Below are 15666 nucleotides of genomic sequence, written 5' to 3'. Positions count from 1 at the left end.
AGACAGCAAGTTACATAACTTTAAAACATGTAGCCTGCAGGTTAAGAAATTATTTATCCATTTACATTATTTTTAGTCCATTATTTTCCCTGAGACTCAAGGTGCATTACACAGTGTTAAGTCAATGCAATCAACAACTGGGACATCCAATAAACCAGACAAACCTGAACCAGAATTGAACTCACATTTTAAATGGTTAAGTTCCTTGGATATAAGCCTCATTGTGACTTAACCGAAAGTACGGGATAAAGGTATCTTATAAATAAAGAAGTAGAACTTCAATGTTCTGCAGAGCCTGCATTCTTCTCCCATAGCTTCTTCTCTGGCCCCTGAGGACTGCTTGATTTCTAGCCTCTATAACTTCCTTTCCTTCTTTCATCTGCTCCTCACTCCCACCCCACTGGTGACACAGCATACACATAAACTAATGTCTCACTGGAGTCACACACATGCACATGTCTTATGACAAAATGCCACAGTGATTCTCCAGTGCCCTGGGCTAATAAGAGTCTTGTCCAACACCGGCTAGCCAAGATCTTTTTAACTGTAGTTGTCAAGACCCAACCTGTGTCCTTCTGCTTGCAAAGCATCCATGTGACCACTGACTTACGGCACTTGCCAAAGGTTAAGAGGCCACAGAGCTGTAGCTTTAATTGTTACCATTGTTGAGAACTTGTTACCAAAAGCGGGGGAGGGAATTGCAAGAGATATTTTTATTTAAAATATTTATAACATACATGCTCAACTAAAAGTTCACTTAGCAGTTAATTCCCAGCATCTAACGGTACACAACTGTCTTACTGTCCCCCCCCCCAATTACACTTGACTGTTTTCATCAAGAATTTAACATTAATTTCCTCCAAAGACAACATTCTACGGAGAAAAGAAAGAGCTAGAAGCTTACTTACACGGAAAGATCTTTCTCCTCTTTCATGCGTTCGATATTGCGCCGAAGAATAGTGTTCTCGTGTTCTGTCTCCACCAGTTCCTGAGTGACTTCGTCCAGCTCTTCCTTCTGCTCTTCGAGCAGACGCTTGGCCACACATCGCGACTCTTCCCGCTTTGGTATTTTAACCTGCGAACACTTTCATTTGTGCAACAGGCAAGAGTTTTACCCATAACACCTCAGCTGCCAGAGACACAGGACATACATGCGACAAAAATGTTACCAAATTCTGTGAATACATGGTTTCAATTTGAAAATTCCAGATTCTGACCTGAGTTTTCAGAGTCAGGAAAAAAAAATACATGCCCAGATCACACTAATGAAATATGAGAGAGTCTAGGGGTTTTGAGTTGGGGAGGGGGTTGCATCAATGGAATTTTTTTAAAAACTGGGAATATTAATTACAAAAACAGGTGAAACGAGAAGGTCTTACAAAAATATCAGATGAACACACACACACAGAGGACATGTCATACATTTCCCTATATAGCAATACTACATACTACTGTGACAATTTCAGCAATAGCTCTCTCTAGAGAAGGAGCATCTGGAGAACTAGATTCTGTGGGAAATATGAGGTAAGGGTTTTCTTGAAGTTTTTTCTTCCAGGAACTGGAGATCACAAGTTGCCAAACCTGCAACTGCTATGAGGAGGGAAGGGGACAAGAAACTATCCGCTGACTATCTGTGAATGACAGTCCAGCCACCATCCATAGCTCAAAAGTAATTTAATGCTCTTTTACTCGTTAGAGCAAGTTGGTTTCTAAAAGTCAGTTCAGAAGATTTATACTAAAAATATGGGAAATGTGACCTTGAACAATTTTTGGAGGGCTGCGTCTCTACTCCTTGCAATAGATTTTTTTTTAAAAATGGCTGTACACACATTTCACCCTCTACAATAACAGTGTATAATGTCAACAAAAATTGATTGGCACAAACCTCATTGCCAAATCTTATTGATCTGGTATAAAATGGTATACAGCATTGTAAAGAGGTGCAGTTCACACCTGACTAAAATACACCACAGTCAAGGTCCTTTGGCTAGTTTGCAGTGGTTTTGCTGGGATATACAGCCCCACACGATTAACAAAAAATATCAAAGTATTTTAACATGTATAACACCCAAGTAAATACTAATTTCTGGGGCAAAGATCAAGAAAAGCCATACTCCAATATTGTACCACAGCTTTCCCATGGGTCACAGATACGCTACCACTTGCTTCTCCCCACTACATATTGTACTCTAAAAAAGGCCGAAGCCGCACAATCTCCATCTTACCTTATTCATTTCAGCTTCATCTATTTTCTGTTTCTTTTTACAATGGGCAGTTGAGGGATTGGGAATGGAAAGAGAAAAGGACAAGTATGGTATGACAAGTCTCTTGGTCTGCAAAATCTTTCACTGATTTGGAATTATTCACAAACGAAAACCTAAAACTTGCATTTAGCTTGCAAGAATACTATGACCAACAAGTTTACCAGTGAAGCTGTGGGTTGCAACAGAACTAAAAGACACCAGACTTTGAACCTCAGTCTAGCCAGTCAAAATGGAGCATGCTCAACAAGAACTTCGAAATACGTTTCTGCAAAGGCGAGCTAACTGGAACGCACAGAACTCGTTACGTGAAACTGAGCCACGTCATACAGTGCAATCCAAAGAACACTTTGGGAGTAAGCCCCATTGAGAACTATGTTGGATTCCCAATAAACCTGCTTAGGATTGTCTTCATAGTATGTCTGAATAAACTGGCCATATGTTTACACTTACGGCGGCACAGGCAAGTGGATGGTTCTTTGCAAAGGGGGAGCAATGCTGTACTCAGCTTGACTAAGTGGCCAGTAGTAATAGCAACGACACTGTTTCAACAGCCACCTGTTAATTTTGTGACCGCAAAGCTGTTCTTCTGAGTAATTCTTGCTCTACAGTGCTATGCTTTAGTCAGAGATTACACCATATCCCAATTTTAAAAATATGACATCCCCCCACCCAAGCCTGAGCCTCATTGATTAGAAACCCAGCTAGCACAAAAGCAACTGCCCTCACCTCATTTTTTAACGTGCCCACCACATTCAGCAAGCTGTCTATTTTCTTCTCATATTTGTTCATCTTGCAGTGAATGGTGTCTTCCTCGTCTGTAGAAAGGTCGCTCAAGCGGAGCACTGACAGTAACTTTTCTGAATCTGGAGGAGTGATTTCCAGGCGATGAGTTGGCCCCTGGTTGAGGACGAGACAAGGACAGCAACCAAAAACTATCAGAAACCCTGCAGACCAAGTCAAACAACACAACCCACAAATTCTGTACATCTGTCATGTGAAGTGCCTCAATTATAACCTCGCCCCATGGACACAAAACATCCACCAGTTAGCATATAAATACAAACACTTCAGAATCTCCAAGGCAATCCATGCTAAATCAAACTTACAACAGGCTGGAAAAGTAAATTAACATTCTCCCTATACTGCAGACAGAGCAGCTGAAGTCAAGATACAAGAGCTTGCCTACAGCCGTCCAGTGAGTTTATGGCAGAGGCAACATCTGAACGGAGGACTTCCTGGTTAACCACCAATCACACCTCTTAATCACTATACTGCCACTGTCCCAGTTTAGTTCTCCCTGGGCACAGTTTGAGAGGGAAAGAGATCGAAAGGATAGCTTCTGAACAGGCCCACTCTTAGGGTCCCAAGGAAGGAACAGCCATCCTACCTCCCACTTGTAAGATGATTCTCTGATGGATGTTTTGCCTGGGGGCATCCAGGGGACTTTGGTTTTTACTCGGACACTGCGGCGCACATTCACGGTATCCCCTTTCATTTTCTGCTTGTGCTTTTGCTAAGGGGGAGGGGCATGTAAGGAATAAAGAAGAGAACAAATTAGTTACACGAGACACTTGCCCAGATTAACTTTCACATCAAATTGTGCAATAGAACTGGAAGGCACCAAGTTATTCCAAGAAACAGTACCACGGAAAAGCTTCACGCTCTACATCACAGTTGCAGTCTCAGTAACCAGGGCCAGGAAAAAGAAATGTAAGTTGGCAATGCATAGCGAGCAGGGTCTGGGACCACACTGAAAACCACTTTATTCTGTGTCACTCAGGGATCATTGTGACATCATTCATGTAAGCTTGACCTCTTATGATGCAATGCAGGCCTTGGTGACCCTGTAAGGATTAGATCTAGTGTAGATCTCGGCTGCAGCAAAGGACTCTAGATCTGAATCTATGGACCTCTTGTATCCCTCCACTTGATCTAATAGCCTCATAACGTAACAAAAGTCTCATCATAACAATGATCTGAAACTGCAGAACGGATCGGGAGCAATTCGTCTTTGTGACTCTCTGAAGTGACCTGCATTGCTAGAGGCCTCTGGCAAAACCAGGTACATTGAAAGAAGAGAGACCACTAATTCTCTTACGATGGAGTAGGCTGTGAAGGTTTTCAACGTGATTAGAGGCAGTTGATACTGTTGCGGGCAACAATTCTAAGTAATTATTTCTTAGACAAAAGGAAGATGCAGATTGTATTTTAAATGACATTATATTTTAAACAGGGGAATAAGTTTCTACTTCTGACAGTGCTAAAATGCTCTGATACATAATTACATCTACAAAAGCTCCTATAATGTAGGTTCATCACATCTCTAAGGGGAAGGGGAGCATTTTATCTAACTGCTCCTATCATTCAAAGATGACAACCTTATTCAGCTGACTTCCCCTCCAAATTAACACCCCATGTAATAAATTCTTAGTTTACTACTCTATGAAGCGTATGGAGAACTTTTAACTTTTACTGATTTCAGGAGGAGACAACATAATTTAGCTTTACTACTTCCACTGCTAATAATGAATGAGATAATGTAAAAGTATATTAGTTACCAGTAGGCATATTAACGTCATATTTTCTTGACGAAAAGCTACCAAATTATTTTCCATTTGTGAAAGGACATGGTGGCAGGCAACCACCATCTGTCCTATTGCGCATTTTCACCTCTGTTTGACCTAAAAAATCCCATTTTTCAAAACTATGACATGGAATTGCCGAATTAGAATTTAATTAGGACATTTGTTATTAACTAATTAAGCCTCAATTAAGACAACAGGTTCCTTTCACCCTAGAGGAGTTATTATTAGATATATTAATAAATTACACTGCCTCTTATTACCACTGTACTTCTGGTTGTAGACATCTGAGCTTTGTAAAGAAATATCATAGACTGGATCTCTTGAACTTCATGGCTACCGGACCACACTGTTTACATTTCTTTGCTCTACACTTGTGTGTGTATACACCATGCTCACTCACCTACCTACTTAGGATGCACTTCATGTATCTGAGGATGGGCTCTAATCCATGAAAGTACATGCCAGTGTGCTGTAGTGGTTAAGAGTGGCAGGACTCTCATCTGGAGAACTGGGTTTGATCCCCCACTCCTCCACTTGTAGCCAGCTGGGTGACCTTGGGTCAGTCACAGCTCTCTCAGAGCTCTCTCAGCCCCACCCACCTCACGGGGTGATTGTTGTGGGGATAATAATAACACACTTTGTAAAATGCTCTGAGTGGGTATTAAGTTGTCTTGAATGGCGATATATAAACTATTGTTGTTACTATAGTTGTATAGTTGTTATTATATATATTATAGTTGTACAGGTTATAGTTGTACAGGTCCTACAAGCGGCGCGGAAGGCAATCTAAACTCCCCTCTGTCTGGAGATCAGGGGGCAGGCCACCAGCCATGTGACCATTTTCAAGAGGTTCCGGAACTCCGTTCCACTGCGTTCCAGCTGAAAAAAAGCCCTGCTAACTTCTATAGCATGCTTGTTTTCCCCTTATTTGTAAACTTCGTAAAGATACTTCCAGGAACTATTCCCTTTATTGTTGATTTACTTATGTGGCAGCAAATGAGATTTGTACTCTGGGGGAGCAGTGCTGATTTTGAGGGTACTACTTGACAGTATTTGATAAAGAAAATATAGATATAAAGAAAATATAATTGAACACAAATTAGGTAAACAGCCTGATGCACATTTTCTATATTCAAGCACACTCACCAGTACTAAATATGCAGCAAAAAAAAAAAAAGGCAACAGCAACAAAAATGCAAACAGGCAGTAGCATAACCCAACTGAGCAAGCCTACTAAATTCGTAGCAAACAGATAGCAGCATAACATCATTGCAACCCACTATTTATTTATTGACCCCTCAATCAACAGGAACAGGCCTTGAGCTTCCACTGGTGCTTCTGGGGGCTTTTGCTTTCCAGGCACAGCCCCTAAAAACACTCAGCTGCACACTCGTACCTGGGATTTTGCAGGAGGTGGTGTTTTCTGACCCTTTTTAATATGGACATGGACAGGGGTATTTTCATCCACATGGACGTGCAAAGGGGGAGTTGAGGAGCGGCTCTTCATAGTTCTTCTCCGACAAGCGGGAAAAGGGCAATCAATACAATGGAAAAAGGACCTGTGAATAAGTAGACTGGAAATAACAACAATTCTTTGTGGCCGAGTCAAAAAGGAGCTGCAGCTCTCTTTGGGTGGGGTAAAAACATGCAACATTTGCAAACCAAGCAAACGGCCAATTCAGACATTAAAAACCATCCTGGAATGACATACTCCAGGAATACCAGTACTGTGTGCAAATTCTGCCCATTTTAATTGGCTCTTGTTTAAGTCATCATTTAAGTTTCCTTTCATAAGCACTGCCCAACATCCGGCTCGATACCGAACATGAGACCTTTCTCTGTCATGGATACTGTGGTTGGAGGGTATCTAATTAGTGCCACCAGGAGGCCTCTGAGCACATCAGCCTACCGATTTGGCACCAGTTAGCTAGCTTACCAAGGAAGTTGTGCAATGGCAACATCAACTGGCCACCTCACATTCTAGGCAATTAACAGCAACTGGCACAGAGCTGCTATTTTTTCCGAATGGACAATTCTTATTCTAGGTCAATGGGTGCCTTTGGAACAGTCCATTTTCTCTTCTAGAATAGCTTTTTTACAAAGCTTGCTTGAGCATAAATGAGGGATGAGCTGCGTACAATCACAGCTGGACTACCTGCCGCTACTCTTCACATATGACCTCAAACACGGAGACCACCATGGTGTACGAAAATACACATTGTCTCCCATAGGCGTACTGGGATAATGAGTGCAAGAAGGCTTTGTGCTATGACTATGCCTGTCAGGCAGGCAAAGTACACACTGGCTGACCCTCATTTTGGATCGCACAAGCTCCATGGAATTCTCTGGAACAGAAACGTGGCTCTAAATAGGAACTATTTGGGGGCCTTCTAACCTAGCAGCTTGACATTCTACTGACCCTGGGCATCAAGTAACCCATTAAGTACCCCATCAAGTAACCTCAAACAGGATAACCATTTTATTCAATTATCTTATCTAGCACACAGAACACAAGCACTGCAACTTTGATGTCTGAAGTTCTTTTATGTTCTAACTCTCTAGACAGGTAAAAAAGGTAAAGGTAGTCCCCCTGTGCAAGCACCGAGTCATTACTGACCCACGGGGGGACGTTGCATCACGAGGTTTTCTTGGCAGACTTTTTACGGGGTGGTTTGCCATTGCCTTCCCCAGTCATCTACACTTTACCCCCAGGAAACTGGGTACTCATTTTACCGACCTTGGAAGGATGAAAGGCTGAGTCAGCCTTGAGTCAGCTAAATGAACCTGGCTTCCGCCGGGATCGAACTCAGGCCATGAGCACAGCTTGGGCTGCAGTACTGCAGCTTACCACTCTGGGCCACGGGGCTCTTCCTCTAGACAGGTACCTGAGTTTAAATTGTAAGTATCACTCTCACCCAACTTTGTTACTACCATATTGTTTGGAAGCGTCCCCCTTAATCAGAATTGCACTGTCTATGAATATCCACAGTCCCAAGACATGTCCCCACCCCCACCCCACCTGCTCTTAACGTCAAGTAAGAAACCCTTCCCAAGAAAGCTAGAGAATGAGGGAAATGCTTACGCTACATAGCACAGTCACATACAGATAGAAGAGCCTCAGTTGCTGCTGATAATTTTCTTTGAGTGGAGGCTAATACTCCGTTCTTGAGGGACGGGGACAACCTGCAAGTACATTTTGTTTTGAAATTACAAATTTAAGAATTTGTCAAGTATTCTCATTTTCTAGGCACAGACATTGCAACCATTCAGGAATACTTCATTGTATGCTGCTCAGATAATCTGCAGAACAATTCAAACTAGGTCTGGAGAGCCTGGCTTGGGAACCGACATCCCTTGAAAACCCTGACTGGTGACCTTCCCTGGAATAGAGGTGGGGGGTGCGTGTTCCCATTGGAGATGCTGCTGAGTGTGCAACTTCTCAGTGGTTTTTGATACCACAGACCATGGTACTTTCCTGACCCAACTGGCTGATCTGAGAATCAGCAGCTCTGGTCCTATCTAACTAGCTAATACAATAACCACTCAGACTCCTGGCATTTGTGCTGTGGGATCCCACAGGGTTCTGCCTTGTCCACTATGCTGTTTAACACCCATGAGAAACTGCAGGGAGTGGCTGTCTGGAGGTTTTTGAGTCAGATGTCATCCCAGCAACAGTCTACTCTATTTCCCCATCAGCTGCATCAGATGAGAGAAATCCCAAAACAGTGTCTACAGGTGAATGACTGTGTTAGGGCCCGTAAACTGAAACTCAAACCAGATATGACTGAGGTATCCTTGGTCAATAGCACTGCCAACTGTGGATTGTGGCGTCACCTGTACGGGATAGGATTGTGCCCCTGCTTACGGAGCAGATTCGCAGATGCGGGGAGAGAGGGCATTAGACCTATGCTGACAACTCTCTGTATCTTTGGTCCAAGTTCTGCTGGTGTGCTAACTACGGCCTCTCTCATACAGACTAGAGCAGACTCCAGTTATCCATGCTTTAACCATATACAGCCACGTACCATAATACTCTATATAGGACTACCTTTGAAAATTGAGTTTCAGCTGGTGGAAAATTACATGAGGAGACTGGAAAAGCACACTATAGGGAACCTATCTCCCCACTCTTAAAAGTACTGCATTGACTACCAACTTTTCTGGGCTCAACAGTGCTGGTGATGACAGTGACTTGAGTACATGAAACTGCTTTATACTGAGCAAGACTCCTTGGTCCGTCCAAGACAGTATCATCTACTCTGACTGGCAGTGGTTTCCCAGTCTCAGGCAGATATCTTCCATGTCACTTAGGCTTAATTCAAAAATGTTTCATGTCACATGCTTAATTCAGAAAGGTTTCATCCATGTGTTTTGCCTTTACTACTTCTCTGCTACCATTCTGTATTGCATTCTGTTTTTCACTGAATGTCCCAACTACTGATCATACTGTATTTTTGCTGTGAATGTCCTAATCATTGAATGATTTAATTATTGATTATATTGTATTCATTTGCAGTATATAATCCACCTTGAATCTCTGTGGGCTATAAATAAACAATAATAATAATGAATAATATTTGATTTTTTAACTGGAAATGCTGGGGCTCTCCTGGATGCAATAAAAATGCTCTTCGCCATTCTGTAATAGCAACATCTAATTTATGCAACCTATTATACTATTTCTATTTCATTGTTCTATTTGTGTGAGCCATCTCATTGCATTGATTCCTGTATGTATTATGCTGTTTGTTTTTTTCCATTGTATTTGTAACTCTGTGATCCGCCTTGGGTCTCAATGAAAAAGGCAGATAAAAAATAAAGAAAACAACCATCAGGTAGGCAAGACTGAGAAAGAACAACGGGCCTAAATTCACCCAGTGAGCTTCCAAGCTGAGCAGGGATTCTGAACCCAGATTTGCCCAGTCAGTTCCAAACTGTTGGTGCTATGCTGCACTCCATCAATAATACTTAGAGGAAGACTGCCTTTGAGTATGGAGGTTCCATTTAGTCAATGACAGACCCCTCCCCACAAGGTTGCCAACTCCAAGTTGGGAAATCCCTGGAGATCTGGGGGTGGAATCTGGATAGGGTAAGTTTGGAGAGAGGAGGAATCTCAGTAGGCGATAATGCCATAGATTCCACCTGCCAAAGCAGCCATCTTCCCCAGGGGAACTGATCTTTGTCACCTGGAGATCAGTTGTAATTCCGGGAGATCTCCAAGCCACAGGATTGCCAACCTCCATGTAGGCCAACAACAATAGAGAGATGGCCTCCATGTAGGCCAACAACAATAGAGAGATGGTTGTTGTGGATTTTCTGGGCTGTATTGCCATGGTCTTGGCATTGTAGTTCCTGACGTTTTGCCAGCAGCTGTGACTGGCATCTTCAGAGGTGTAGCACCGAAAGACAGGGATCTCTCAGTGTCAAACTGAGAGTTTGCCAGTTTGACACTGAGAGATCAGTGCCAGTTTGATACTGAGTGCCAGACACTGAGAGATCAGTGCCAGTTTGACACTGAGAGATCCCTGTCTTTTGGCGCTACACCTCTGAAGATGCCAGTCACAGCTGCTGGCGAAACGTCAGGAACTACAATGCCAAGACCACGGCCATACAGCCCGGAAAATCCACAACAACCATCATTCTCCGGCCATGAAAGCCTCCGACAATATAACAATAGAGAGGCTGCCCTTGAAAACACTAAACGCCACAAAACAGAGGGGATTCCCCGCCAGGGCTAGAACCTAAAGAAATCACACTAAAATACAATAAAAACTGTAGAACAAATCACTCACAAATAAATATTTATGTGTTAATTCATGCTTTTTTTTCAGAAGTGCAATATTAAAGTGCTAAGTATATCTCCAACGTATTCACAGCCACTGTGATCTCTTGTACTATTGTATTCTTTTGCAGGGAATATGGTTATATTATTTTGTCTCTTCGATAATTGAATGTCAGTATTGTGGAATAACTGACCATATGAATTTGTATGAGCACTTAGCACTTAAATATTGCACTTTTGATAAAATAGCATGAATTAACATATAATAATAATATTTATATTCTCCTTCAAGACAACTTAATACCCACTCAGAGCATTTTACAAAGTATGTTATCATTATCCCCACAACAACAATCACCCTGTGAGGTGGGTGGAGCTGAGAGAGCTCTGAGAGAGCTGTGACTGTCCCAAGGTGGCTTCAAGTGGAGGAGCGGGAAATCAAACCCGGCTCTCCAGATTAAAGTCTCACGCTTTTAACCACAACACCAAACTGGCTAGAAATATTTATTAGTGAGTAATTTGTTCTACAGTATTTATTGTGCTTTAGTGTGACCTCTTTAGATCCCATCCCTGGCAGGGGGTCTCCTTTGTTTGTAACCTCCATGTAGGGCCTGGAGATCTCCGGGAATCACAACTGATCCCCGGACTACCGTTCCCCTGAAGGAAACGGTCCCTTTGGAGAGTGGACTCCACGGCATTTACATCCTTGCCGAGTTCTCTCCCCTCTCCAAATTCCACCCCCAAATCTCCATGAATTTTCCAGGCTGCAGTTGGCAACCCTCTGCCCACACCTGGAGGTTGGCACCCCTGCCCAGCCCCTTTCCAAGCTCTCTCTCGCCCTCCTGCCACCACCTCACCATGCAGAACTGAGGCGACCCCGCAGCCGCCGCCTCAGGATCTCCTCGAAGTTGTTGATGAGACGCCGGTAGCTGCAATGGCTGCGGCTGCCATGGAGACCCTGAGGCCGGGGCGCCAGCGGGCGAGGCCAAGGGAAGCCGCAGTGGCAAGACCCCGCCGACGCGCAGCTGCAGCTCCAAGCGCCGCAGATCGACTTCCGGCTACGCCTCCAGGACGCCAGCCGCTGCTCCCCCATTGGACGGTTCGAACCCCCCGGGTCCCGCCCCCTTCGTCCGGCTTCCCTGGCCTCGGTGCAAGCGCGCGTGCGCAGCTTCCCTTCGCTCCGGCTCCCTTCTGTCGCCCCGCCCCTACACGCGCCCATCTCGGGGGAGGGGACGTGGCGTCATAAGAGCCCCGCCCCCAGTCAAGGCGCAGGCCTGTCGCTGTGGAAACAGGGACGCTAAGCCACAAAAGCCCTTTAGCGAGGGCCCCGCAATAGGATGTTATTTTTTGAGACCCAACAAAATAACAGGACACAATTTAGAGGCTTCAGAACTTTTCGGGTTTCCTCATCAGTGTTAAAAAGGGAGGGAAATAATCTTTTCTCCTTGGTGGCTGTATAAATGTTATTGTTAAATACCCTACCCAAGCTGTTTTGAGGATATTTTCATAATGTTCACACACACACTGTTCTATTTATTTTGTCATTTATATTGTTAAAAATTTCAAAATAAACGAGCAAAGTGAAAAAAGGTCTTCATTTTAACTTCATTTATACCCCATCCTTCTTCCCCATGGGGGCCCAAAGTGGTTTACACCATTCTGTTCCATTTTCCCCCCTCACAAGAATCCTGTGAGGTAGGTTAGGCTTAAGTCACCCCTTGAGCTTCCACGGCAGAGTGGAGATTTGAACCTGGGTCTCCCAGCTTTGAACCCAACACTCTAACCTGTACAGTGCAGGTCCTGGTCTTATGAGCCAGTATGAAGGAATGGATAGATAGATGGACTAGTATCCAGGGAGACTTGGGTTCAAATCCCTTCTCTGCAATGGAAGTTCACCTTGGACCAGTCACAGTTTAACGTATGTCACAGGATTGTTAGTAAGAGAGAAGGCATAGGGGAAGAACCATGTTCTAAGTCGCTCTGAGTCCCCATTAGAGAGAAAAGCGGCAAATAAATAAATGCAAATACCTGATCTTAATACCTTTTGAATCAGGGAAGGATAACTTTTTAATTTAGATTTTCCCCCCCACCATTCCTCAAATCAGTTCAGAACAACCCTGTGAGGTGGGCTTGGCTGGGAGCAAATGGCCCCAAACTACCCAGCAAGCTCCATAATAGATTGGGAAAATGAACCCCATTCTCCCCGATCCGAGTCCAGCACTTTAACCATGACAGAAAATTGCGGTTTTGCAAGCCACTGATGGAACACAGTTGATTCTCTGGGAAACAGTAGTTGATCAAACCTTTGTCCAGGGCTTTTTTTCTGGGAAAAGAGGTGGTAGAATTCAGTGGGTTGCCAGCACAGGGGGCAACTCCTAGCAGAAGGGGGCAACTCCTGGCAGAAGGTGGTGCCCCTGGTACCACATGTGCATGTGCAAAGTGGCGCACGCTCCCAGGACCGCACAACGATGTCACTTTGGGTCAGCTGGAACAAGGGAGAGTTTTTAAAAGTTTAAATGGCCCTTGGTGAAAATGGTCACATGGTTGGTGGCCCTGCCCCCTGATCACTAGACAGAGGGCAATCTAAACTCCCCTCTGTCTGGAGATCAGGGGCGGGGCCACCGACCATGTGATCATTTTTCAAGAGGTGCCAGAACTCTGTTCCACTATGTTCCAGCTGAAAAAAAGCCCTGTCTGTCTAAAGCCAAATGGCCACATATATCCTTTGAAAGTCAAGAGCAGACAGAAAACAGCTTTTCTTAAAACTGAAACTGAACTCAGACAAAAGTGATACTGGTTGGAAAGGCAAAGACCTTGAAGGGCAGTGCCTCCCACTTTTGATGGGGTTCAGCTGACCTTACTGGTTCAGTGAAGAACCTAAGGATTTTACTGAATTCTGTTACTGCTGGAGAAACTAGTTCATGCAGCTGCAAAAAATGTTTTATTCCAAACTCGTTTAGCCCAGCATATGACTGCCTACCTTAACTCAAGTCAATCTTGGCCCCTGGATCCATCCTACAGTGATCTCAAGATTAGACTACTGTGATGCTCAGGCTACCCTCATCAGATCTTGGGAAATAAGCAGATTTGGTTCTTGCCAGTACTTGGGTGGGAGACCACCAAGGAAATCCAGGCGCACTATGCAGAGGCAGGCAATGGCAAACCACCCGTTTGTCTCTTGCTTTGAAAACCCTACAGGGTTGTAATAAGTCCGCTGCAATTTGATGGCACTTTACGCACACACACTAGCCACTCCACAAGGGTCTGCCCTTGAAGTCAACTTGGAGACTCCAGTTGGTACAAAATGCTACAGCTCAGTTCTTACCAGGAGCTAGACAGAGCATGCATATTACACCCATTCTGAAATCACTTCATTGGCTCCCCATCAGTTACCAGGTTCAGTTCAAGGAAGTTGTTATCACATACAAAGCCCTTCATGATGACCTCAGACCTTCATAGCTGCAGGACTGCCTCTCCTTCTGCTCTACCACAAGAGCTTCACTTATCTGAGCAAGGCCTTTTTGGGGTGTTGTCATGCAAATAGGTAAGATCTGCATCTGTTTGCACATGTGTATTTTCTCTGCCCCTCACCTTGTGGAATGGCCTGCCTGTGGTAGCCAAGAAGGCTCCTGCACTTCAGTATTTCCACAAACTTTGCACAACTGAATTGTTCAGGATGGGATTTATTTAAAGGAATAGTTCAGGAAAGGTTTTTTTTTAAATAAAGGGGACTCTGGATTATACCACTGTGCACAGTCAACTAACCCTGGTTAGTACTGCGAAGTGGAAGGCGGCAATGGTAAACCACTTCTACTAATCTCTTACCTTGAAAACCCTATGATGAGACAGTCCAAAATGTATTACCTACTAGTTGTAGGTATTATTCTGCTTTATGTTCTTTAACATGTGTTGAAGTTGGAGGATTTGATGACACATCTCTCTCACTCACTCACTCACACACAGACACACACACACAGAGCACGTTTAAAATGTGCATTCTGTTTGTGAGGAAAGTGTCAGGAGGCGTGTACATCAAAACAAGCTATCCAGGGAACAGGGATGAGATTTAAGTCCTGCTCATAATCAGAGAGCCAGAAGGCAACTCAGAACTACCCCTAAACCATGACACAGAATTTTATTTATTTACGTTATTTATCAATGCAGATCATACAAAAACGAGGCAGGAATTAGGCTACAGCAAGGGGGAAACAAGAGATGCTGCCAGATGCACCTCACCTTGCAATAAAGTGATACAAATTCCAGTGAGGCGGGGCAGTGAATCAAAAACTGCATCAACTACACCATCAAATCTCACTTCCTGAATCCTGATTTGTTCCTCACCCCACATTGTCAGCAAGTGTCCTTGATGAACCCCACTGCAAAAATGAGCGAGGGAAGGAAAATGAACACAAAGTTACAAGCAATCCCTCTTGCCATCCATGGGACCCTATTGTGGTTCCCATCTCAGGCGAAAAATTACCTCCTCGCCTGATTTACTGCCTTGCAGCCACTGTGCTACAACAGCTCTGCTAAGAGGCTAAGGCCGGTTTCATTCATAAGGTGGTCATCTGAACCACTTGAGACTGCAGACATGTCTGAGTGGTGGTGGTGGTGCCAGCTTTGAACTGTCCTTCACATAAAAAACTCAAAGCAGAGAAAACTAGCACATGAGAGATAAGGGTTCTTTCCCTTGACTGTGCTGGTTTTCTTTTTGCAGGGAGTTTTAAAGGCAGAGGAACGTTCCGTAATGTGATGCTCCAGTAGCAATCTGAAAATGAGCAAACCACTGTACTACCACAGCTCACTACCGTCCCATTCCCGTTGCATGTGCGAGCCGGGTCCAAGCTATGAACCAAGTTCCTAGTTCAATCTCACCTGTGCCATGAACTTAATGCACAGTCTTATGCAAGATCTCTCCCAGCCCCAAGCTCCTCCCCAGACCTGCAATATTTCCTACCTTACAAAGTCATTGGAGAGAGGCAGTGGCTCAGTGGCAGAGCTTCTGCTTTGCATGCAGGTGGTCATCATCTATCAA

General features: G+C 44.1%; 1 protein-coding gene across 8 annotated transcripts in view; it reads right to left on the bottom strand.

Annotated features, from left to right (window-relative positions):
* The window catches only part of ODF2 (outer dense fiber of sperm tails 2), a 40520-nt gene extending 28796 nt beyond the window's left edge, over nucleotides 1-11724 (bottom strand). The window contains exons 1-7 of one of the 8 annotated variants that reach the window (XM_054997997.1): nucleotides 11489-11504; nucleotides 7932-8032; nucleotides 6246-6423; nucleotides 3652-3777; nucleotides 2991-3161; nucleotides 2226-2258; nucleotides 909-1084 (exon numbers count right to left, since the gene is read on the bottom strand). In XM_054997997.1, the coding sequence (XP_054853972.1) occupies nucleotides 909-1084; nucleotides 2226-2258; nucleotides 2991-3161; nucleotides 3652-3777; nucleotides 6246-6356 (617 nt within the window). In that variant the 5' untranslated portion in view covers nucleotides 6357-6423; nucleotides 7932-8032; nucleotides 11489-11504. Of the gene's footprint in view, nucleotides 1-908; nucleotides 1085-2225; nucleotides 2259-2990; nucleotides 3162-3651; nucleotides 3778-6245; nucleotides 6424-7931; nucleotides 8033-11488 lie in introns of those variants that run through there. The other 7 variants (XM_054997996.1, XM_054997999.1, XM_054997991.1 and 4 more) reach the window with 7 other exon arrangements.
* Nucleotides 11725-15666: the final 3942 nt, after the last annotated feature.

The sequence above is a fragment of the Eublepharis macularius genome, chromosome 14 (genome assembly GCF_028583425.1).
Source record: "Eublepharis macularius isolate TG4126 chromosome 14, MPM_Emac_v1.0, whole genome shotgun sequence".
Taxonomy (NCBI): domain Eukaryota; kingdom Metazoa; phylum Chordata; class Lepidosauria; order Squamata; family Eublepharidae; genus Eublepharis; species Eublepharis macularius.
The sequence above is the reverse complement of the archived record's forward strand: the minus strand, read 5'-3'. Positions and strand labels throughout refer to the sequence as shown.